The sequence below is a fragment of the Aotus nancymaae genome, unplaced genomic scaffold (assembly GCF_030222135.1).
Source record: "Aotus nancymaae isolate 86718 unplaced genomic scaffold, 86718_ANA_hifiasm-v0.15.2.pri h1tg000021l, whole genome shotgun sequence".
NCBI classification, from domain to species: Eukaryota; Metazoa; Chordata; class Mammalia; order Primates; family Aotidae; genus Aotus; species Aotus nancymaae.
Genome location: NW_026988433.1, coordinates 16,013,089 through 16,038,362, shown reverse-complemented (window position 1 = coordinate 16,038,362; position 25,274 = coordinate 16,013,089). Strand labels below are relative to the sequence as shown.

Genomic DNA, 25,274 nt, shown 5'->3' with positions numbered 1-25,274 from the left:
AGAGGCATTCAGGACAGAATGAGATGATCCAACATTTTTCTAATAGGAACTACTAATGAAGAAGATAAAGAGAAAGGGGATATAGATAATATTTTCATAATGGAAGATATGAACCTTCCTTAGAATCAAATAACATAAACCATTCCCAGGATAAATAAAAATATATCCACATCTAGACATAGCTTGTATAGAACACCAATGACACAAGTTTTAAGACAGGGAAAAGGGAAAATAGGTTTCTACAAACAAATGTCAATTAGACTAACAGCTGACTTCTCAACAGCAACAAGACCAAAAACGAAGTGCTGAAAAAAAATCCAGCAACCTTAAATTTTACATCTAGCCAAATGATCATTCACGCATGCCTGCAAAAATAACTATTTTCAGACAAAGTTTACAACTCACAGAGCCTCACTGAAAAATCTACAGAAAGGTGTATTAAATAATAAAACTATATTCATCAGGAAGAGAGGCTGCAAGAAGTAACAGTGGCTGCATAAAACAGTAATAATGAACAATATGTAGGTTCTTAAATACTATGGAGTGATACAAACAAAGTACATTAAGGTCCCCAATTATGAGCATATGGCAGAGAAGGTGATTAAGTTTAGGCATGTCTAAGATGGCGAGCATACAAAAAATTAAAATGAATTACTAAAAAAGTCATTGAATGCCCTTTAAAAGGAGATATGCAGCCAACTTCTGAACTGTTCACCATTGAAATGATTAGTAACTGCCAATAAGTCTTAAGCACTGAGGATGGGTCAAGAGCTTTGCCCAAATTCTAACTTAATCCTTGCAACGATTCAGCGACACAGGTTCTATTTTTGCTCTCATTTTACAGATGGGGAAACTGAGGCTCAGGGAGGCAAAATGCCTTGCCTAGACAAATAAAAGGCACTACCATGATTTGAACCCATGCCGACAGGTGGTGAGAAGCCACCTGTGTGCCACTGTAGGACTCTGGCCAAGGTCCTGGGGGAATGCAGGCAAGTGCAAGACAGGGAACCCCCTTAGAACTACCAGGTGAGTGAGGCCTGCACAGTGCTGGGTATTTACTCAGGGTTCCCAAATCACTGGGATCCTGGCATAGGTGCTCAAAAGGAACTCAGAGAACTCTCTTCCAATCTCAGCACCTAGGGCAAGCTGGCCTCTATAGTCTACCTTTGGCCTCTACAAACCCCCTTCAGGGACTGCTGTCTCCGGCCTGGCCACCTGCCCTCCCTCCTGGAGGCACCTGGGCCCTGAGATCTCCTCTGACCTGCCAGGAAGCAGTGCCCAGAACGGAAAGCTTGCTTCTGACAGCGTGTCTGTCTGCAAAGGTCACACCACTGGGACGACAAAGGGCCTTTTTGTCCCAGTGCTCAGTGGCCACCACCACCAGCGGAAATCACCCACTCGACCTTCTGGTTTTATAAATTAATAATTAAGCTGGAGCAGGCAACAGGAAGGCTGGCAGAACCAGGGGTGCCCAGGCCCTCACCCTGTACAGTCACTCTAGCATGGACAAAAGAACGAAGAGGCCCTGACTTTTCCTCCTGGAACCGTGGGCCCTTCTGAGCTAAACACACCTCATTCCCTGAGCTTGAGATAACACATCCTAAAGTGCTTTGCAATGGGAAGAGCATCTTATCGACACCCAGGGTATTCTGTTTGTCTTACTGGGCCGTATGGCGTGTCTGAGCGTTGATTAAATTTCCACGATGCATTCTGGAGACCATTAACTGACAAAAAAAAATCCTGCCAGGGTGGTGGGGAGGGGAAGGCAAGAAAGAAAGATGCAGCAGCGATCTAATTACCACTAATCCATGGAGCGAGGACGTCTTGGAGAGGACTACCAGTTGCTGGCACAGAGAAAACACAAATTCTTTCGAAACAGACCTGAGCCACCCAGTAAGACCTTAGGAAACAGAGGGGGAGCATCCTCCTGCTTCTTCCTCCCAGCCGGAGTCCCCACTCCCCTCCCACTGCCCACTACTGAGCTTGTTATCCCCAGGGGCAGCCCACCTAGATTCTAGAACTTTCCACATCACCCAGAACCAATCCTGCCTGCCTCGAGGTCCAGTTCTCCCCTTGCTGTCTCAGTAAACAACGTGTGGAACACTACTGATGAGGCTGTGGGGTCACAGCATGGCCTCCCCCGATCATACAGATGCATGGACTCTCAGAGTCTCAGTCTAGAGTGTGTGGGGTTTCTGGCACGTGGAAGAGGTGGTTTCTCCCAGCACTTGCAAATCCCACTAGAAGGCCTGGTTTTGAGTCTAGGTCCCCTACCTGGCAGCTAAGTGCCCTTGGGCAGTCATATCCTGTGTCTGAACCTCAGTTTGCCCATCTGTAAATTGGCAGCAATAGTTCCACCTCCAAAGGGCTCTTCAGAAGGTCAGATGATTGACAAGTGCTCAAGAAAGAGCAGCTGTCGCCTCATTCACAGTTGGCTGCGTGTTTTAAGGAGCGAGACTGGTGGCTCAGAGAGGGACACAGCCCGGATGAGGCATCTGAGCAAAGCAGCGCAGGACAGCTCCAGTGCTGAGCTCAGTGCACATGGAACGCCAGCCTCCAGGGTCCCGCTCTGTGGCTGCTGCAGATGGTGAGGTGACGGGGCCCAGGTGAACAGAATGAGAAACACCAGCAGGGGCCAGAGCAGGCAGGTGCCTTTGGCTGATCCCCAGCCCTTTGGGAAGCTTCCATAGAGGGCCTTCTCCTGCCAGTTTCCCCTGTGAGCCCCCAGAGGGGAGGGCAGGGGAGGCCTGGAAGCCCCCACCTGATCAAGACAGAAAGGGTTCCAGAGGCTGGGAGTCCCATGATCAGGACCACTGTGTGGATGACTCCAAGCCAGGGCCCTGGACTCTGCCCCAGAGCTCAGTACCCCCTTCCCCGCCATTCACATTCATGAATGTGAATGAAAAGAACACATTCATTCTCCTCTGCTGAGGAGCCCCTGTCTGAGGAGGGAGCCCGAGGCAGGAGGATCACTTGAGCCTGGGAGTTAGAGGCTGCAGTGAGCTGTGATTGCACCACTATGCTCCAGCCTGGGCAACAGAGCAGGACCATCTCAAAAACAAATTAAATAAACAAAAGTAAGTGAATCATTTTCTTACTGAGTTGTGATCTACATACAGTGGAAGGCCTTCACAGTTTGGACTCTGATAAGGGCGGAGAGCCCCTCCCCAGAGGCACTCAGACAATTCCCTATCCTATTTCATGGGGTTCATGGACACCCTGAAGATCCCAGGGGAAAACCCACAGTCTAGCCCAGAGGAAGAGAGAAGGGGCGAGTGAGTTTGGCTGGCTGGCTGTTCAGGTTACCAGGCTTTGGCGGACGACAGAGAAGTGTGGAGCTGGCCAGTGTGCCCAGGCCCCATCAGAGTCTTCCTCCCGCTACGCTACAATTGTCGGGGTGGTCCCTTACCCCGCTCGAGCCCCTGAGCTTCTGGAGGGCAGGGACCGCATCTGGTCCACCCTGATAGCAGAATATGGCAAATGGTGAATGAGCCAAGACCACGGTCTGGGACCACTTAAAGACTTTAGAACCTAAGAAGTATTGCCCAGGGGTGAGAAGGCAGTGGGAAAACCAGCGCCACCCCCACCAGCTACCCTTGGCATTGCCTGTCCTCCCCGCCATCTCTGGTTCCCTCTCCAAATGAGATCAGACCGGGAATGGAACCTGACTCTCTACTTCTTTTCTGTTTTTTTTGGAGACAGTCTCGCCGTGTCACCCAGGCTGGAATGCAGTGGCACCAACTCGTGGTCTCAACTGAACCTCCTGCCTCTGCCTCCCAAAATGCTAGGATTACAAGGCTGGAGCCACTGCAGCAGCCTTCGACTCTACTTCTCATTATGATGCCTGTGGCCCTGGGCAGTCGCGTCCTCTCCTGAGCCTTGATGCCTGCATCTGTAAGACAGGAAACCAACGGTGTTCCTGGGAGGCTTCCATCAGCTATTGCCGACCCACTGCCTGGCTCAGCTGAGCGTCTGGCAGATGCCACGTGCCCGAGAAACATTCACTGCTGCCATCATCAGGTCTGAACTCTAGGTCTGGATATTTTGTTTTTTCCCTTTTCCTTCTGGCAGCTTCTTGGCGTCAACATAGACATGCCTGCGAAGCTGTTTTGGAGCCTGAAGGAAAAAACAGACCCTCCACCTTTCCCAGAATCCTCCTCTTATTATTTCCTTTCCAACTCCAGGAGCAGACACGGATCGGGGGAAGTCAGGAAGTGGGGCCACCTCCAGGTCAGCTCAAGGTGGCGAAGGGGAACTGACTCAGGTGAATGATTCCCAAGGAGCCTTTCTCTTGGTCAGGGCCCATTGTGCACCTCGGTCCACACACCAGGCACCACTCGGCTCCTGCCACTGAGGGTGCGTGGGGAAGGTGGTGAGCTCAAACACACCCCCGAAACGCCTTCCATCAGGCTTTTCATATGAATCTTAATAATCTAGGTGTGAGCCTTCTTGGCTCAGATAAGATGCCTGGGAATACTCAGTTCTGGTTGAAATCAATCAATGAGACTCTAACAGGCAGCGAGAAGGAAGGTGGGCATGCAGACCTGACGATGCCCTGTGTGGGCGAGCTGCTGCTCAGGCATATTTTTGGTGAAGCTGGCTCGGTGTTGATGCCAAGAGGGTTCATCGTGTAGGGAGGGAACTGGAGATGCTGGGAGGGCTGGCAGCCGAGGACAGCTGGTGAGGGTAGCACCTGGTTTTCCACCAGCTGCCTGTTCTGAACAATACACCTTGGGTTTTAAAGTCCCCGGGGACTGTGCCCCTTTAACGTGAACCACCAACTGCATGCAAAGGCGAACAAGGCACGTTCTTTCTGCTCTAGGGAGCTCCAAGTTTCGAGGGGGTAGCAAGTGACAGAGCTGACAAGTATAACACAGTGTGATGCCCGTTACTGAGGGAGGGAAGGAAGGAGCTCCAAGAGCCCTGAGGATGGGTGTTTAACTGTTAAAGGCTGGATGGAGAGATGGCTTTCCGGATGGGAGCAGCAGCTAAGCCAACCCCTGAACAATAATGAGCATTTGCTTCATAGAGAGAGAGGGTTAGGGCTGTGCACAGTGGCTCATGCCTGTAATCCCAGCACTTTGGGAGGCAGAGGCAGGCGGATCACTTTAAGGTCAGGAGTTCGAGACCAGCCTAGCCAACATGATGAAACGCCGTATCTACTAAAAATACAAAAATTAGCCAGGCATGGTGGCGGGTGCCTGTAATCCCAGTTGCTCGGGAGGATAAGGCAGGAGACTCACTTGAACTAGGAGGCAGAGGTTTCAATGAGCTGAGATCGTGCCATTGCACTCCAGCCTGCGTGACAGGGTAAGACCACATCTCAAAAAAAAAAAAAAAAAAAGACAGGGTTAAGAGGAAAGGCTTGAGATCCTACCCTGGGTGGAGAAAGGTTCCCATATGTAACCACTTAATTGTGCACATCAAATGAAAACAGTGCTCCAGACAGAGGAACAGCTTGTGCAAAGGCCTGAAGGTGAGAAAATATATGGGAAGTCTTTTTCTACTCCTTGTTGGTTCCTAGAAATTCAAGTGGCAGCGACACACAGTGAAAGCATGCTGGCAGTAAGAAGGCGGCTTTGGGGCCGGGCATGGTGGCTCATTCCTGTAATTCCAGCACTTTCAGGAGGCTGAAGTGGGAGGACTGCTTGAGGCCAGGAATTTGAGGCTAGCCTGGTCAATGTGGCAAGACCCCTGTCTCTGCAAAAAAATTGAAGATGAGCTGGTGTGGAGGCACACACCTGTAGTTGCAGCTACTGGGAAGGCTGAAGTGGGGAGGATCGCTGGAGCTCAGGAGTTCGAGGTTGTGGTGAGCTTGATCATGCCCCCCTGCACTCCAGCCCGGGTGACAGAGCAAGACCCTGTCTCAAAAAATAAAAATTTAAAAATTTAGTAGAAAAACGAAAGTAGACTTGGGAATCCTATGATCTCCAATTCCTCCATTTAGCAGCTGTGGAGCAGCAGACAAGCTGGTTTACCTCTTTGAGCCTGTTTCCTCATCTGTAAAATGGCCCTAACACTGCCTTCCTGGGGGATCATTACTCTAGAGTGTCACGTGAAGAGCGCCAGCATGGAGCCTGGTGCTCGGCAGGTGCTTAGGGAATTGTGTTCATTCTCACTATCCTCAGCCTGATCTTCTGGTCCTTTCTGGATGGTGTTCTCAGAAAGGGACCAAGCTGATTCCTCCCCAGGAAGTCAGGGGTCATCTTGGTCCTCAGGGAGGCCAGGAGAGTCAGTAGCCCTGCAAGCTCATCCTGTCCTCTGGCCACCTTACACTGAGGCTCTTCTCCCTTTTTCTCAGGGAAGATTCCCAAGGGAACAGCTTTGGAGGAAGGACCCTGCCTGACCCACTGGGTCTCTGGGAGCTGACGTTCCCATGCCAAGCCAAATAGCCTAGCATACATACATACACAACCTTACTGAGTCCACACAACAACTTCAGGATCCAGGTGAGGGTACTGAGGCTCAAAGAGGTAAAATGACTTGCCCAGGGTCATGTAACTGGGAGGGGTGGGACCAAGACTTAACTCTAAGTATGGCTCGGAGTGACCATGACATACAAAACTGTTTAAAGCATGGTCAATAACACACACGTACATGTGTTTAGTCTAACTACTTCCCGTGTATTAACTCACTTAATCCTTCCCAACAACTTCAGGGAAGGTACTATGACTATGCCCATTTTATAGTAGATGAAACTGAGCCTCAGAGAGCGTAAGTGACATGCCCAAGGTACCTGACAAGGCCCCTGAAATCAGGCTCCTGCCACAGCCTAAGCCCTGGCGACAGCTGTGTCCTCATGTCCTGTATTCTCATTTACTGTTGCCAGCTCGTCCCTGCCACAGGGCCTCCGCATTTGCTGTCCCCTCAGCCTGAGATGTCCTTTCCACTGATTTGCAGACCCCTGGCTCCTCCTTACTTGGATTTCTCTTCCATTATCACCTCCTCAGGGAGGTCCTCCAGATCCACCCTAAAGCTCCATTCTCATGCCACCCCGCTGTGCCTCATTCACAGTTTAACACCTATGGGGTGTTTTCTTTTTTTTAACTGTGTGTCCCCCTCCAGGAACAGCAGCCTCTCTGGGCCATCTCTAAATCCCCAGCCCCTGGTCTATAAATATTTGCTAAGTGGGTAAAAGTGACCAGATTATGCAGTCCCTTTCAGAGGACTGAGGGCAACTTTCCACCTACCTAAAGTTCCACCTACCTAGTCTGGTCTAACCTCAGAACCTCCTCTCCCACCCTCTCCATCTCCCTTTGGGTTATGAAATCTGAGCTCTGGGCAGCAAGAAGGGAAGCCGCTGCAGCTACATCTAGGAAGGTTACAGAGCAGGAACACAGCATCTGTCATCCCAGTGGGAGGCTGGACCCAGGAAACTGACAAGACTCCCAGCATGCTCTGCAGCCCCTCCTCCCCATCAAACGCACAACCAGGCGGAATTCCCGAGTGCCCTGTGGGCTGCCGGAGAGTCCACCCTTCCAGGGAGGATCCCCACCACAGAGAACACCCATCAACATCAATCCAGATTCAAAGCAGTGGGAGGCTGGAAGAGGGCACGTAAGAAATAATAAAACCAGGAGAGACCTAGGCAAGTAAGAGCTAGAGGAATCCCTCCTTTCTCTCTCATAAATCTTCAGATTGAAGCGCATAAAACTCTTTATAAGTAAAATATTCAACATAGTTCAAAATGAACTTATAAAGAAGTTTACAGAGAAAAAGCTCACTGTCTCTTCATCCCTTCCACTCCCCATGCCCGACCTGCAACCCCCACCAAGTATCCATTTGTACTTTCTGGTGGATTCTTCCAGTCTGCAAATATAGCAATTACCAATGTATACTCTAATTTCCCCCCGTTTACATTTTCTATTTCTTTTTACTTTGCAGCTCCAGCTCAAAGGATCCTTTTTAAAAAAAAAAAAAAGAAAAAGAAAAAAAGGGTATCACATTAGATATGCTACCCGCCACACCTTTTACTTCCCTAGTTGGATATAATTCTACATTTCTACACAGGAGAGAGATACAGATATAGATGTATAAGCGTGAGCATATACACACAAGCTATTAATGGTTTTCTGCAATTTTCCTCCAGTTCTCCTGGAAAGGGGTATTTAGATTGGAGGTCGAGAGGGGTTGCTTTTCAGCTGACGCACAAACGGCAGGGCCACCCTCTCTGGTGGTCAAGACTAGACGCTGGTTCTCTGCACTTTAAGCAGATGCCAGGAGCTACCTCTTTCCGAAAATATCTGCAGCTCCCATTTCCAAAGCCTCCACCAGGTACTAGGAGAACTCTTTAACACAGAGAAGGAAAGCTAAGAATCAGAGAGGTAAAGTGACTAGCCCAAGGTCACACAGCCAGGAAGTGGAGCTGGCAGGATTCACAGCCAGTGTGTCCCTCGCTAAAGCCGGTTTACCCACACACCTGACCCCCCGCGGTCTCCAGTCCACACCCTGGTCCACAGCCGGTGGCAGAACCGGCCACGCCGAAGTCAGGGCCCAAGTCCCCAGCCCGGCTGAACTCGGGCGGACGCGCTTTCTCCGCCATTTCCCTGCGGGGAACTCGGCCCGGCCTCCCAGGGCGCCGCGCCCCGGGCCGATGCGGGGCGCGCAACCTTTGCAGGTCCGGGGAGACCCAGCGAACCCAGGGGAGGACGCCGGGCTCCGGGCAAAGTGCTCTGCGGCCGCTGCCTCGCTTAAGCCCTCCAGCCACCCGTGGGGGTGAGGCCGTCTCAACCCATTTTATAGATGCCAGGACGAAGGCAGGCGCGGAGAACCAACTCTCCCGCCTAAGGTCACCCGGCTGGGGAGCGCTAAAGCCCAGCTTCCACCCGGGTCCGCCGGCTTCAAAACTTTCCGCCCCTACGCTCGCTAATGCAAACGATTCTCAGGTGCGGCGCGCGCGCCCCAGCTGGGCTGCCCGAGGCGCTCGCCCGCCCGGCCCGAGGCACCTGCCCCGCGTTTGGGAAGCCCGGGCCCCGCTCCCTCCCCGGTCCGCAGTCCCCCGGCCACGGAGTTCCCGGGCCAGTCGGAGGCTGAGCGGCTGCGACACTGAGCTTCGCAGCGGAGCTCCTCGTCGCAGCCGGCGAAGTGGCCGGCGGGGACCCATTTGAAAGAGGAGGAGACTGAGGCGCAGAGAGGGCCCGCCACTGGCCCAAGGTCACACAGCGCGGCGGCGGGCCGGGGCCCCCAGCAGTGGCCGTTCGGAGGTCCCGTCCCGGTCTCCGCGCCGCCCCCGCGGGTACTCACAGCCGGTCTTGCCCTCGAGCTCCCGCACCTCCTCGGACGCGGAGTGGGCAGCGCCCATGGTGCCCGCGGCGGGGGCCCCCGGGCGAGCGTCCCTCGCAGGCCCCGCGCTGGCCTCGGCTTCGCAGCGGCCGGACTGGCCTCAGGGCTGGCCTCGGGTCCGGCCTCGAGTCGGGACGCCGGGGAAGCTCGGAGCCGCGGGTTCCGCGTGGGGACGAAGCGCGGCCTTATATATAACGGCTAAGGGCGGCGCGCCGCGGTCCTAGCGCACGCCGGTTTCGCGCACTGCGCGGCTAGGGGAGCGCCCCGCCCCGGACCGGAAACCGCCGGGAGGGGGTCCCCGGAGCCCACCGCCTTGGGTTCTCAGTCAGTGCAGCAGCGGCCACGTGCCTCGCCCATTCCGCATCCCTGCTGGATCTGTGAGGAAGCAGGTGTGAGCAAAGTTGGGGGCGTGGGTAGGAGGGGTGGGACTCCTGGGGGTGCCATGCCCACCCCCAACCCATCCCACTTCATATCCTCCAGATCTTAGGAGGAAAACTCCACTGAGAATCTAGGAGGTCAGAGAGCAGGAATTAGCTCTATGGAGAACAGCAGTAATAATAATCCTATTTGAAGGCGCACCATGCCCTTTGGTTTATTCCAGGAAAGCCCCAGCACCCTTCCGAGGTGAACACATCCACGTGGCGGCCCGTGTGGGCCCTGCACAGCCCGGTGGCTGAAGGGCACCTCAAACTGCAGGAGAGGGCTGGGCGCGGTGGCTCACGCCTGTAATCCCAGCATTTTGGGAGGCCAAGCCAGTAGGATCACTTGAGCTCAGGAGTTCGAGACCAGCTTGGCTAACATGGTGAAACCCAGTCTCTACTAAAGACTCAAAAATTAGTCCGGTGCAGTGCCACATGCCTGTAATCCCAGCTACTCGGGAGGCTGAGGCAGGAGAATCGCTTGCACCTGGGAGGTGGAGGTTGCTGTGAGCTGTGATCTTGCCACTGCACTCCAGCCTGGGCAACAGAGCAAGACTCTGTCTCTCCCTACCACCAAAAAAACAACAACTGCAGAAGCAGGCCCAGGAGGCTGCATTTGGGGCAAACTGCTGGAGAGAAGGTGATGCCAGTGGTCCCCATGCCCACTAGGGAAGTCCTGGGTTAAGAAGGCTTAAGGAGTTGGCTCTTCATCCAGGTCAGATGACCGGGGCCAATACTGTTGCCTAACATGATTCCTCCTCCTTAAAATAAGAATAAGTTAATAAGATGTCCACCAAAAGGCCTGGCATGGACACAGCACAAGGTCACAGAGGCTGGTGGGCGCTATGGAATCTTGTCCCCTGAAGAGGCACACAGGGCAGAACGTCAAGGTCAAGGCTCTGCTGTTCTGAAGGCTCTACAGTGCTTAGTGACACCACTGTCAATGACTGTCAGGTATCAGGTCTGTTCTGAACACTAGGCTCAATGATAAATGTTGGGGGGAAGGGAGACAGGGTAGCGGCAGGAGTTTTTCAGTGCCCACAGAGGGGATTTGGGTGGACCCACCTTTATCAGTTTCATAGGCTGCTGAGAACTGCTGTTCATTCCTGCAGACTGCAGGCTCAAGTCAAGGGTCCCAGCCCTTTCCAGTGGTAGGGGGTGACTTTCAGAGCCACGAGGTAGAGGGTGGGGGTTGGTCCCAAAACTTCCTAGAGCAGCAGAATCAGTCCCTTCCTGGCTGCAAATCCAGCTCTGGCCAGGGGCAGTGGCTCATGTCTGTAATCTCACCACTTTGGGAGGCTGAGGCAGGAGGATTGAGCCCAGGAGTTTGAGACCAGTCTGAGCAACATAGCAAGACCCCATCTTTACCAAAACTTAAAACTTTTTAAAAATGAGCTGGTCACAATAGTGTGCGCCTGAAGTCCCAGCTACTTGGGAGGCTGAGGCAGGAGGATAGCTTGAGCCCAGGAGTTAGAGGCTGCAGTGAGCTATGATTGCACCATTGCACTCCAGCCCAGGCAACAGAGCAAGACCCTGTTTCTAAAACAAAAAGAAAATCCAGCTTCCCCTTACACTGCCTGTCTGCATTCATAGAGCTAAGGCAGCACCTGCAATCTGCACTTTAAAGCACTCTCCAGAGGGCGGTGCAAGACCCGATCAAGGTGGACTGGTCTGAGCCGGCTGGACAGCTGACCTAGGGACTCCATTTTGGGTTAGAAGGATTCTGGAAACACAGGAAGGCCTCTGCGATCAGGAAAAGGATCTTCAATACTCCTGGGAGTTCTGAGCCTCTGAGACAACCAATTACATATAGCTGCTAGGAGCAATTTTATTCCAACTTAAAATGTCTGTTCCTGGAATTTTGTTATATTAAACTAGTCAAGGATTGAATGATGGAGCTGTCTGCTGGGGGGATAGGAAGTGGCATTCTCTGGACATCAGCCCCTCCTGCTTGGCACAGTTGCTCCCAGAGCTGGAGATAGTAGGGGTGGGGACAAAAGCCCAGGGGCAAGGAGTGGGGCACATGGCTTCACTCTGCCTCTTGGGTAATCTCAAGGAAGCTGGTGGTATCTGTCCTACTGGGTCACCTGTCTACCCTGACCCAGTGGCCACTCTTAGCTCCTAGACAAGCACTTACACCTGTTCCTTTTGCCTGAAACTCCCTTCCACTCCCTCTTCCGACCTCAGTGGAAACTCACATCCTCAGGGAGGCCTTCTCAGAGTCCTCATCCCCTCTCCTGTGTCCATAGCCAAACAAGCCACCGTTGCCAGCCAGCAGGGAGCTGGGAGGGAGGAAGTCTTGCGTAGGATGACAGAGAAGGATTTATTCCTAATCACAGGGCTTGGAGAAGTAATCAGGAGATCCTTGGAGCAGCAGGAAGGAGGAAAAAACCAAGGCACAATTTATGCATTTGTTCAATCATTTATTCATTGCACATTTATTAAGCACCTACTATGTTCGGGGCTTTGGCTGGGTCCTGGAGCCACAGCCAGGAATAAGATGCCACCTTCGCTCCTGAGGAACTCCTGGTGGGGGGAGGAGACAGACACATGGGCAGTGACAAGGCATATGGGTAAACAAGGGCTGACGTGATGGAGCCCACAGAAATACGGAATGTTCAAACCAGAATGAGGCCCTGAGAGACTGTGTCGTCTCTAAAGCTAAGCTTCAGGAAGTCCAGGACTGTCCCCAATTGTGGTCCTGAAGGGATACAGCAAAGCCAAATTCTGGGTGGACAGATGTCTCCATGTGGGCACCTACCATCTGCCTGGGCTTTGCCCTCGCCTGGCAATGCTGCACACACCCGCAGAGCGCCCTCCACACAAAGCCAGTCGCTGCCTGTTCTAGGATGTCGTGGCTTTCATTCAAACCTACCAATGGCTCTGCAGGTGTCAACGGAGCAAGAAGCAAGAATGAGGTCTGCAGCTTTGTATGGATTTGTTGTCTAGAGCCCTGGACGAGGGGCACCCTGTTGGGGGTGAGCTTTATCCCCCCATAACACAGCATGACTTTTGGAGGACTGAGAAACACTTTAGTCACCAGGCAACTGCATCTTTTCTCCCAGAGGACCTCCTCCGGGAGAAGGTGATTAAAAGTAGTGGCCACAATTCATATACCTGGTCCCTGTGAAGCCACAAAGGGCAGCTGAGCCCAGAGATGGCCAGGATGGTCTTCAGTTGGCCTTCTCACCTTCCTGTCACAGAGGACTATGGAACCATACTTGGGCAAGTTAACCTCTCTCATCCTTAGTTTCCCCAACTGTAAAGTGGCAATAACATTGTGAGGGTTAAATGCAGATTCATATATGTAACGTTGTGAGGGTTAAATGCAGATTCACATACGGAAGGTGCTTAAAACTGCCTGACATAGTAAGTGCTAGCCAGTGGTGAGCTGGTCAACAAGTTCTCTGAAAAGGACAGGAGGGGAGGAAGTCCTAATCTGTAGCAGTTGCCAATTTCTGTGTGTAAATATTCCTACCATAGTCAATTTCAAGTCACTGACAATTTAATAATAGGCTTGCAGAATCCCTGAATTTTGTTTTTATAGATACGGGGTCTCACTATGTTGCTCAGGCTAGTATCAAAACTCCTGGGCTCAGAGGATCCTCCTGCCTCAGCTTTCCAAGTAGCTACAAATACAGGCGTGCACCACCATGCCCAGCTTCAAAATCCCTGAATGTTGAACTATTTGCTCTCACAAGCCAGTCAAGTCCAGGAAACGACTACCCAGTTGACTGTGATATGTGCGTTTGTGTATTCGTTCATGCATTCACCGTTGCGTGCCAGGAGTTTGGACACTACAGTGAAAGAGATAGTCCCTGACCTCAGGAATCCCAAAGTATGCAAGGAAAGAGATGTGAACAGACCATCATGGTATGATAGCTGGTACCAGTCACTGCAGGGGCCTGGAGGAGAGGCACCCAGCACATCCCCATTTTATTGGTAGGAAAACCAAGGTGTTCCCAAAGGATTGTAAACCAGAATCAGAGAATACACTTGAAGATGTCTGAAGAGCAGTTTCTGTAATTCACCTGCCCCTTCTAATGATTTAGCTTGGGGCAACTCCCAAGGCATGGTAATGTTCCAGGAGTAACAAGACATTTTTCTTAACATTTGGGCCACTGACCAAGAGATTTATGGGGACTCCAAGTACCATTGAAACCACCTTTGCAAAAAATTATAACAGAAAGTTATGACTCTGAGAGAGATCTGATCTAACCAACCGTCATCCTGCCTCTAGCCTCCAAAATGCCCTAGGTCATTCCTGGACTTGAGCCAAGCTAACTTTGGGAGAAATTTAATTTATAGTTTATTTTATTTATTTATTATTTATTATTTTTTGAGATGGAGTTTCGCTCTTGTTGCCCAGGCTGGAGTGCAATGGCATGATCTCTGCTCACCGAAAAACCTCCACCTCCCAGGTTTAAGTAATTCTCCTGCCTCAGCCTCCCAAGTAGCTGGGATTACAGGCATGAGCCATCACACCCGGCTAATTTTGCGTTTTTAGTAGAGACTGGGTTTCTCCATGTTGGTCAGGCTGGTCTCGGACTCCCAACCTCAGGTTATCCGCCCGCCTCGGCCTCCCAAAGTGCTGTGATTACAGGTGTGAGCCACCATGCCCAGCTAATTTATAGTTTAAATAGTAATAGCCCTTCCCCAAAACAAAACTGCCTTCACAAAACTAATGAAAGGCTACCAGGTGGTCAGGCACACAGGCTTACACTTGTAATTCCAGCACTTTGGGAGGCTGAGGTGGAAAATTGCTTGAGCCCAGGAGTTCAAGACTAGTCTGGACAACATAGTGAGACCCTTCCTCTACCAAAAAAAAAAGAAAAAAAAAAAAAAACCAAATTAGCAGTGCATATCTGATAGCATGTGTCTTTGGTCCCAGCTACTCTGGAAGCTGAAGTGAGAGGATCACTTGAGCCCAGGAGTTTTAAGCTGCAGTGAGCCATGATCACACCACTGCATTCCTGTCTTGGGGACAGAACCTGTCTCTTAAAAAAATGAAAGAAAAGAAAGTCCAATAGGTTAGGAGGATGAGGGGGTCCTAAATTCCGCTAAGATGCAGGCATAGTTAAATGACAACCAGTCATTATTCCAGAGGTCATAAGATTTGCAACTGCCCCCAATTCACTATTGTGGAACCTAAGATTGGCCTTTTGAGATGTCTTTTCCTGCATTTCTGATGACCAGATGGTCCCACCCAGACTCTCAACTCTTGGCTCAGCCGACCCTGTGGCCCCACCCAGAAGTGGACATAGAGCACAAGGACCATTTTCCATACCCCTATGATTGCATTCCCAACCAACCAGCAGCCCCCATTCCCCTAGCCCCCTGCCCGCCAAACTATCCCTTAAAAACCCTAGCCTTCAACTTTTCAGAAAGATTGGATTTGCACAGGGGTGGCCAGCCTTGTGTTAACCAAACTCTTTATTGCAATGCTGTGGGCTCAGTGAATGGGTTTTGTCTGCGCAGTGGGCAGGAAGAACCCATCAGGTGGTTACATCATCTGGCTTGGCCTCTTAGTGAAGACCACACCTAAACCACATCAAACAAGCAATGCGTAGTGATGCTCTCATGAAACAGGTACAGGGAGGGAGACCGCGCCGGTGGCCTGCATCAGTGATTTGGCACAGAAGGTTTTTCTCATAAGATCATTCAGGCTCCCTAGGCTGGTTTCATATGTCACGATCTCTTGGTTTTCGTGTCAATGGGAGCAGAGATTCATCATCTCCAATTTGAACTTTGAAATTAAAGTTATCCTTTTATTTTCTTTGGAACAATCTTTTTTCCCCAAGGCACCCTGATTTTCCCCCATTGCCGTGGGCATGCTGTGGGAGAGAGATTCAGATCTGGCTGGGTACCGTTGGGTTGGTTCCACTGCAACTCCAAACCTCAATGTCCTCATCTGTATAATGAGCCCACAATCCCATTGAAATGGCTGTTGTAGAGCACACCTTTCCCACTGTCTGCTCCTTTTTTGGTGGGTAGTTGGATATCAAGGACTTTAGAGCCAGCCTGACTCTCCTGTCTTTTCTATCCTCCCATCCCTCCCAGCCCTGTGACTCCCGGGTGCTACAAATTAGTGAAACTCAGACTCGAACCTCTGTCTAGCTCCCAGTTCTTACTGAATCAGGTTTGGTCTTGGGAGAATGATCGCAGCAGCGGGTGTTTAGAATAGTTCCTTCTCTTCACTCTCTGAGAACTTTGAACTCAACTTTGAGTTGGCAAATCACCCCTTGCCCCTTCCTGGGTGGCACAATCACCGCTGTCACCAGCATCGTTGCCTTAGCCCAGGGCTGGAGCCGAGTGCCCAGACCTCAGAGGGATGCAGCCCCATAGGAGGGCGGGCTGGCTGCCTAGAAACAGGAGAAGGAGACTGGGGCTCTTGGGAAGGGCAGCTTGAGCTTGTTTTTCTATTATTTATATAATTATAAATAGTGACCAATTACTGGAACTTGCAGGGGGCAGATGGAATGTTGTCCCTGGATGGGCTTCAAACTCTGCATTGTTGTCCAAGAAACAAAGTTACCAACCAGAAAGAAGTGGCAAGGGCCCCAAATCTATTTTCACTTCACCATCACTTTACATCGAGCGGTGGGGGAGGCTGGGCAGCGGGATGGGAGCTGTCAAAAGAGACAGAATAGTCAGCATTTGGAAGGCTCTGCGAGGACCCCCTCAGGTAGAAATGCAACAGCCCCAGGTAGAGCTACTTTTATGTATTCATCGTTTGTGATTTGGGGAGAGGCATCCTACACCATTAGACAGGACTATGTGGTAGGCAGAACAGTGGCCTCCAAAGATGTCCACATCCTAATCCCTAGAACTTGTGAATATGTTTGGTTTCATGGCAAGAGGGCATTAAAGGAGCAGATGGAATAAAGTTTGCTAATCAGGTGACCCTGAGATGGGATGGAGGAGATTACTCTGGATTATCTGAGTGGGTTCAATATAATCACAAGAGTCCTTATATATGAAAGAGGAAGGCAGGCCGGGCTTGGTGACTCATGCCTGTAATCCCAACATTTTGGGAGGCTGAGGCAGGCAGATAGCTTTAGTCCAGGAGTTCAAAACCAGTCTGGGCAACATGGTGAAACCCCATATGTACAAACAATTCAAAACAATAAGCCAGGCATTGGTAGTGTGTGCCTGTGGTCCCGGCTATTCAGGAGGCTGAGGTGGGAGGATCACCTACATCCAGGAGGCGGAGGCTGCAGTGAGGCATAATGATACCAGTACACTCCAACCTGGGTGACAGAGTGAGACCCTGTCTTAAAAACATCAAAACCAAACTAACCAAATCAAAGAGGAAGGCAGGAGGGTCAGAGTCAAGAGCAACGTGATATGAGAAAGACTCAATCGGCCCTTGCTGTTTGAAGATGGAGGAAGGGCACCAAGGAAAACAGGCAGCCTCTAAACGCTGAAAATGCAAGAAAATGCATTGTCCTCTAGAGCCTCTGGAAGGAACACAGCCTCACTGACACCTTGATCTTAGCCCAGCATGACCCATTTTAGACTTCTGACCTCCAGAACCACCATCAACTTTTTCTGACCTCCAGATTATCAACTTTTGCTGTTATAAGCCACTGAGTTGGTATAATAATTTGTTGCAGCAGCAACGAGAAATGAATAAACACACTCCGGGTTTGCACTTAGAAACAGTGCCAAGGAAACAGTGTTGACCAGACTGTCGTCCTACATGGATTTTTTTTTTTCTTGAGACAAGGTCTCGCTCTGTTGCCCTGGCTGGAGTGCAGTGGCATGATCTTGACTCCGTGCAGTCTCAAACTCCTGGGCTCGAGCAATCCTCCTGCCTCAGCCTCCTGAGTAGCTGGGACTACAGGCGCATACCACCAAGCCTGGCTAATTTTTAAATCTTTTGTAGAGACAGGGTCTCGCTATGTTGCCTAAGCTGGTTTTGAACTCTTGGCCTCAAGCAGTCTGCCTCAGCCTCCCAAAGTGCTGGGATTATAGGCATGAGCCCAGTCCTAGAGGGATGATTTTTTTTTTTTAAGTTCTGTGTGCATATAATCATTTTGGTTCTTATTTAAATTCAGATTCTGGAGTCCAGGGATTCTATCTCAGGAGACGCAGGAATGCATTTTACTTTTACTGTTTGTATTGATATATCATAGTTTTATTCTGGGGGCGTGTGACATTTTGATACATGTATACAATGTGTCGTGATCAATCAAGCTCATTGGGATATGCGTCACCTCAAACATTTATTTTTTCTTTGTACTGGGAACACTACAATTTTTCTCTTCTAGCTATTTTGAAATATAAATTACTGTTAAGTATAATTCCCTACTTACTATCAAATTCCCTACTTACTATCAAATACTAGAACTTATTGCTTCTAACTATAATTCTGGGCCCATTACATGAACCCATTACATGAAGCCTGTTTTTTTAAGACAGAGTCTCACGGAGCCTGTTGCCCAGGCTAGAGTGCAGTAGCACGGTGTTGGCTCACTGCAACCTCCACCTCCTGGGTTCAAATGATTCTCTTGCCTCAGCCTCCCGAGTAGCTGGGATTACAGGTGTGTGCCACCACACCTGGCTAATTTTTGTATTTTTAGTAGAGACAGGTTTTGCCATGTTTGCCAGGCTGGTCTTAAACCCCTGACCTCAGGTGATCCATCTGCCTTGGCTTCTCAAAGTGCTAGGATTACAGGCAGGAGCCACCGTGCCTGGCCTTTTTTTTTTTTTTTTAGATATCTTGATCTGTTGCCCAGGCTGGAGTGCAGTGGTATAAACGTGGCTCACTGCAATCTCAACCTCCTGAACAACTAGGACTACAAACACATGCCATCACACCCGGCTAATTTTTAATTATGTATGCTGCCCAGGCTGGTCTTGAACTCCTGGGCTCAAGCAATCCTCCTGCCTTGGCCTCCCAAAGTGTTAGGATTATAGGCGTGCGCCATCATGTCCAGCCCGGAAGGCATTTTAAATGAGAACTCCAGGTAATTTTGATAGAGATGGTCTTGTGTGTGTTGTAATGGCTTGAGATATTCTTCACATATGACGCTTCCATTTAAAGTGTGCAAGTCAATACCTTTTTTGTATCTTCGCAGAGTTGCACAGCCATCACTAGAATCAATTTTAGAACATTTTTGTCAGCCCCAAAAGAAACCCCATGCCCACTATCTGTCACCCCTCAATTCCCCTATCCTCTCGTCTCTGGCAACCACTAATCTCTTCTCTGTCTCTGTGGATTTGTCTATTCTGGACATTACAGATAAACGGAATCATGTGACCTTCTGTGTCAGGCTTCTTTTGCTCAGCGTAAGATCTTCAAGGTTCATCTGCGTTTGTAGCACCTGTCGGTGCTTCATTCCTTTTCATGACTAAGTAACATTCCACAGAGAGACCACATTTTGTTTATCCATGCACGTGCTGATGAACACTTGGGCTGATTCTACCGTTTGGCTCTCGTGAATAGTGCTGCTGTGAACCCTGGTGTACAAGGGTCTGTTTGAGTCCCTGTGACAACCCCATTTTGACACCCATGGACACAGTGACTAGGAAGTCATTTTCCTTTCTGTATGTATCACTTCCAGAGCAGGGACGAGGGGCAGTGCGTACAGGGAATCACTGGACGTGGAGGGTCTATACATGCCAGTAACTGTCCAGCTTTCCTTAAAGTACCTCATGTAACTGTCATGGCCAATGACAGAGGCTTGGGCAATTAATCACCACCATGTTGCCAATGTGGAAACAGACTCGTAGAAGCTCAAATCACTTGCTTGAGTTCACATGGTCTGCAGATGATACAGCCCCGGTGAGTCCAAGCCTCTGACCCACGAAGCAGTGATACTTCTCACAGGCGCCTGTCTCCACTGGGGGTAACCCAGCTTGCAAAACAGGACAAAAGTGTAAAATCCAGTTCTTCCATCTGCTGAATCAGATGGCCAAAATGTAGCTCTGAGTAATGACCGAGGAGTTCCCCTGTGTAGAGTACTAAGCACTTTCTAGATTCTATTAACCTCGCTGCGTCCTAAGACAACACTACAGAATGTGCATTCTTCACCTCTCTGTTATGAGCGCAAGGAACTGAGGCTTGGCAAAGCGACCCCCGGCTGCCACATCAGTTCTCAAACGGTTTTGTGCTGTAGGATTCCTTGTGTAAAAGGGGGGCCCAGGAATCTGCATTTTAACAAGGACTGCACCAGGAGGGGGGCGGTTAAGAAGCCCCTTAGACCAAGACGCTAGCTTCTCACGACTTCACTGTCCCTCAACACCTGCAGAAACAGACCTCACACTCAGGTGCAGGGAGGGAGATCCCTCCCCGAAGGGCCACTTCTGTGACCACACAAGGGCACAGACTGGGAGGAAAAGCTATGACTCAGCTGTCCCCTCGGCTGTCTGGCCTCCAGGCAGGCCCACACCTCCAGTGTGCTACTAAGTGGCAGGGCTGGGACTGAATGATGAGCTGCCCCACCGGGCAATGCCGTGGGCTGTGGAGCTGTGAGCCAATCTCAGCACCTCATTCACGCCAGCACCCCCCAGCCAGGGAGGCCCAGCCCCAGCCATCTCCTCCCTCCCCTGCTTCCCTCCTGGGATGACTGCAATTACCAGTGAGACCCGGCTGAGTGCCTGGGAGGCAGGGATGATAAATATATGTTGGGGTTCACAGTTGGCGCAGCTGATAATTTGGGGCTTACTTAGGAAAGTAGGTAGCAGGTACCTACCATTTTGACCAGCTGGGGCAGGCAGCCGGGTGGGAGGCGGTGGAGGTAAGAGGTGGGGCCCGGAGCCCTGAGGCCCCCCAGCCCTGCCTGGCCCACGCTGACTCAGCAGAGCTCAGAACCCACTCTCTGCTGACAAGGCAAGCGTGCTTCTCCCAGCTGGCCACTCTCAGCTGTCTCTCCAAACCCTCCCCGAGGGCTGCAGAGAGCAGACACGGGAATCGCACCCGGCTTCCTACCTTCATGCAGGAAAAAAGGAGTGGGATGGGAAGAAAGGCGGGAGGCTTCCCAGCTGCCCTTTAAGTAGAAGCTTCGCCTCTGCCAAGGAGACCACGTGCTTAGTGGGTGGGGGAGAAAGATACTTTGAGGGTTTCTGGGTCCCAGCTGCCTGCACAGGCAGGTGAAAGTCCTGTACCAGGATTGTATTGACCTGATACAGGACCCTTCTTGGGGAGGAAACCCGGAGAGAAGTCTTCCCTCCCTCTCTCCCTCCCTCCCTCTCTCCCTTCTTTGAGTTGCAGCTGAACAGTTGAACTTCTACTGAAGTTGGGGAGCTCAAGGCAGGGCTGACAAGTCTCTCAGAATTAGCTAGTTCTGCCCTTTTGTTTTCTTTTCTTTTTTCTTTTTTTTTGTGACGGAGTCTCGCTCTGTTGCCCAGGCTGGAGTGCAGTGGTGGGATCTCAGCTCACTGCAGCCTCTGCCTCCCAGGTTCAAGCAATTCTCCTGCTTCAGCCTCCCAAGTAGCTGGGATTGCAGATGTGTGCCACCACGCCTGGCTAATTTTTGTATTTTTAGTAGAGATGGGGTTTCACCATGTCGGCCAGGCTGGTCTCGAATTCCTGACCTCGGGTGATCCACCTGCCTTGGCAAAGTGGTGAGATTACAGGCATGAGCATCTCATTTTCACCGAGGAAGAAACAGAAGTTCAGAGTGGTCACCTGGCAAGGATATGACCGGCTTGATCTAGCTTAGGTCTTGAGACGCAGACAGGGGCACAGGGGACTCTGAGGGGGTGGATTCGGTCAGGTTCTCCAGCATTCTGGTATGAAAATGCAGGTTCCTGGCCAGGCGCAGTGGCTCACACCTTTAATCCCAGCACTGTAGGAGGCCAAATCAGGCAGATTACCTGAGGTCAGGGGTTCAAGACCAGCTTGGCGAACATGGTTAAACCCCGTCTCTACTAAAAATGCAAAAATTAGCTGGGCATGGTGGTGGGCACCTGTAATCCCAGCTACTTGGGAGGCTGAGGCAGGAGAATCACTTAAACCTGAAAGGCAGAGGTTGCAGTGAGCTGAGATCACGCCACTGCACTCCAGCCTGGGTGACAGCAAAACTCTGTCATAAAAAAAAAAAGAAAAAAAATGCAGGTTCCTAGAACCTATTTAGAGAGAACCACTGAGATGACTTCTCTGTACATTCAAATCCAAGAGCCTCTGCTCTAGATACCTAGACAGATCTGGGTTCAAGTCCTGCCTTTGGCCTTAGGCAAGTGACTTCACCCCTCCAATCCTTGGTTCTTATCTGGGGCCCGTAAAATGGGCACACAAATTTTACATGGAGTGGAAGGTGTTCCGTATCACACAGGTGTGACCCTGGTCATCGGCTGGCTCAGGGCCTGCTGCTCCGGGTGCAGTTGCTGGGCCTGGCTGGGACTCTGTGGGAACGATGGCCTCTCAGGAGGCTCCCTGTACAAGCCGACGTGCGTGGCGCAGGGAGTCCACGGAGAGAAGTTGTTCTCAGGTTGTGTGTTGCAGAAGATGGGGAGGACAATTTGGTGCCTGTCCCCTGGGGGCAGGTCCCAGCCCCTCAGAAGGAGGAAGCATAGACAGGTCTGAAGATTTGTGAAGCCTGGGGCTTAAGCCCACCCACAGATATCACAGGGTGAAGAGAAGGCCTGTCCATTTCTGGGTGGAGGAGGGTGGGTATGGAGAGGCCTGAACTCAGCACTGAGGCTCCCCTCTGGGTAGGTCAGCAGGAAGTGGGGAGGGTCCCAGGAGCAGGGGCGTCTGCAGGAGGCATCCTTCCCAGGACCTCAGTCGGAGGTGCAGGGGCGGAACTGAGGACAGATGGGATGACTGCAAAGTTCCCCTTCCCTCTGTCTCTGTCCACAGAGCATGGTGGAACGGGGGATGCCTTCATGCTGCTCACATTGAAGCTTCATTTTCTCCAGGAGGACAAAGACAGAAGGCCCATGGCCTTGAATCAGGCTTGACATTCAGAAGTCAAGGAGAATAGAGGCTGGGTGGGGTGGTTCATGCCTATAACCCCAGCACTAGGATAAGGCAGGTGGATCATGTGAGGTCAGGAGTTCGAGACCAGCCTAGCCAACATGGTGAAACCCCATCTCTGCTAAACATACAAAAATTAGCTGGGTGCAGTGGCGGGCGCCTGTAATCCCAGCTACTCAGGAGGCTGTGGCAGGAGAATCGCTTGAACCCGGGAGGTGGATGTTGCAGTGAACCGAGATTGCGCCACTACACTCCAGCCTGGGCAACAGAGCGAGATTGTATCTCAAAAAAAAAAAAAAAAAAAGGCCCATGGCTTTGGATCAGTTTGACATTCAGAAGTCAAAGAGAACAGAATTTTCTAGAGATGCATATATATTTAGAAGCAGCAACATGAGACTAAGTCTCTTTCTAGAGGACTCAGGAAATGAGAGCCCTCTGTCTGCTGCGGTACAGAGAGCCCAGGTGCAGAATGAACCAGAGCGGCAGTTCTTGAACTTGGCAGTGCATTAGAACCACCTGGGGAGTGCGTACAACACCTGATGCTCAGGCCACACCCAGACCCTACGTGAATGAAGGCTGAGGGATGGGAAGGGCAGCATCAGTGCTGTATTTATTTATTTATTTGTCTCACTCTGTCACCCAGGCTGCAGTGTAGTGGCACGATCTTGGCTCACTGCCACCTCCGTCTCCCAGGTTCAAGCAATTCTCCTGCCTCAATCTCCCGAGTAGCTGGGACTACAGGTGTTTACCACCATGCCCAGCTAACTTTTGTATTTTTTTTTTTGAGATGGAGTCTCACTCTGCCACCCAGACTAGAGTGCAATGGCACAGTCTCGGCTCACTACAACCTCTGCCTCCTGGGTTGAAGTAATTCCCCTGCCTCAGCCTCCCGATTAGCTGGGACTACAGGCACCTGTCACCATGCTGGGTAATTTTTGTATTTTTAGTAGAGACAGGGTTTCACCATGTTAGCCAGACTTGTCTTGAACTGCTGACCTTGTGATCCCCCCGCCTCGGCCTCCCAAAGTGCTGGGATTACAGGTGTGAGCCATTACCTGGCCTAACTTTTGTATTTTTAGCAGAGACAGGGTTTCTCCACGTTGGCCAGGCTGGTTCAAACTCCTGACCTCAGGTGATCCACCTGCCTTGGCCTCCCAAAGTGCTGGGATTATGGGCATGACCACTGCACCCAGCCAAGGATCTCCCTCTTTTTAAAGGCTGAATAATATTCCTATATATGTGTTTTACATTTTCTCCATCAATTCATCTGTTGATGGACACTTATGTTGTTTATCTTGGCTACTGTGAATGATACTGCAATCAACATGGAAGTGTAGATATCCATTCAAGATACTGATTTCATTTCCTTTGGGTAGAAACCCAGAAGTGGAAACGCTGGATCCTATGATAGTTCTATTTTAATTTTTTGGGGAGCCTCCACACTGGTTTCCACAATGGCTATACAAATTTGAAACAGCATTTTAAGTTATCCCATTTAAACTGTTACCTTTCTTTCCTCCCTGACCCCCCACCCCACATCCCTCTAATATCTCCAATGCAAGCTCACAGCTCCTGGTAGGGAGCACAATTTAACCTTGGTTTGACTGAATCTTTGTACTCTATCCCCAGAATTTATTTCCATTCCAGAAAAAAGCCAATGGTCACCTGTTGGGGTTTGGGGCAAGTTCTGGGTTGAAGTCCTCCTTCTTGTAGATTACAAGAGTTCCAGGCCGGGCGTGGTGGCTCATGCCTGTAATCCCAGCACTTTGGGAGGCAGAGGCGTGTAGATCACCTGAGATCAGGAGTTCAAGACTAGCCTGGTCAACATGGCGAAACCCCATCTCTGCTAAAAATACAACTAGTGGGTGTGGTGACACACATCTGTAATCCCAACTACTCGAGAGGCTGAGGCAGGAGAATCACTTGAATCCAGGAGGCGGAGGTTGCAGTGAGCCAAGATTGCACCACTGCACTCTAGTAAACTCCGTCTCAAAAAAAAAAAAAAAGAGTTCCTGAGTTCTACAACTGTGATGTGCATAAGATTCTCCTGGAGCCTCTGGTGCTACAGGCAGGGCTGGGGGCTCTGGGGTCAGGACCTGTTAGAAGCCCCCAGGTGATGGTGAGGTTGGGTGAGCAGGATGGCAAAATACTCTGCCCCCTACTGCTGAGAAAGGGATCTAAATCCAAGGGCTGCCCAGGGACTTCCCAGCCCCCCACTGCTGAAAAAGGGATCTAAATCCAAGGGCCACCCAGGGACTTCCCAGCCCCTCTCCTGCAGGCCTCTGCTCTTTGTCCCCATCCTACTGGTCAGGCCAGATGGCCGCTCTTCAGGAAAACAGTGGGAGGGGGAAGTGGCAGATTACAGACCTCTAGACTCCAGCTAAAGCCTGCTCGTTGGGGGTCACCCATCCCTGTCTTACACCGGCCTCAGCGCCCAGGCTGAATGCCACCCTCTTGGGAGGAACCACGGTGAGCCACCCCGGTGAACCGGGGTGAACCAGCAGCTGTGGCTGAGCTGAGAGAAAACCCACACTCCCTCCAAGCTGCTGCTGCTGCTGGAAGCAAGGCTGGGATGCTCCGATGTCACCAGAAAGCGCCTCCTGTCAGACCTCAGCCACTATTCTTAGTCTCAAGAACATACCTCCGCC

General features: G+C 51.0%; 1 protein-coding gene and 1 long non-coding RNA gene across 2 annotated transcripts in view; one reads left to right on the top strand and one right to left on the bottom strand.

The window, feature by feature from the left end:
* TESC (tescalcin) overlaps nt 1-9,446 on the bottom strand; it is a 58,252-nt gene extending 48,806 nt beyond the window's left edge. Inside the window, exon 1 of the mRNA XM_012468995.3 lies at nt 9,244-9,446. Within this exon, the coding sequence (XP_012324418.1) occupies nt 9,244-9,301 (58 nt within the window). The 5' untranslated portion in view covers nt 9,302-9,446. The remainder of the gene's footprint in view (nt 1-9,243) is intronic.
* A 52-nt stretch (nt 9,447-9,498) lies between these two features.
* LOC105728570 (uncharacterized) overlaps nt 9,499-25,274 on the top strand; it is a 38,119-nt gene continuing 22,343 nt past the window's right edge. The window contains exons 1-2 of the long non-coding RNA XR_001110062.3: nt 9,499-9,671; nt 10,474-10,662. This is a non-coding gene — a long non-coding RNA (uncharacterized LOC105728570). The remainder of the gene's footprint in view (nt 9,672-10,473; nt 10,663-25,274) is intronic.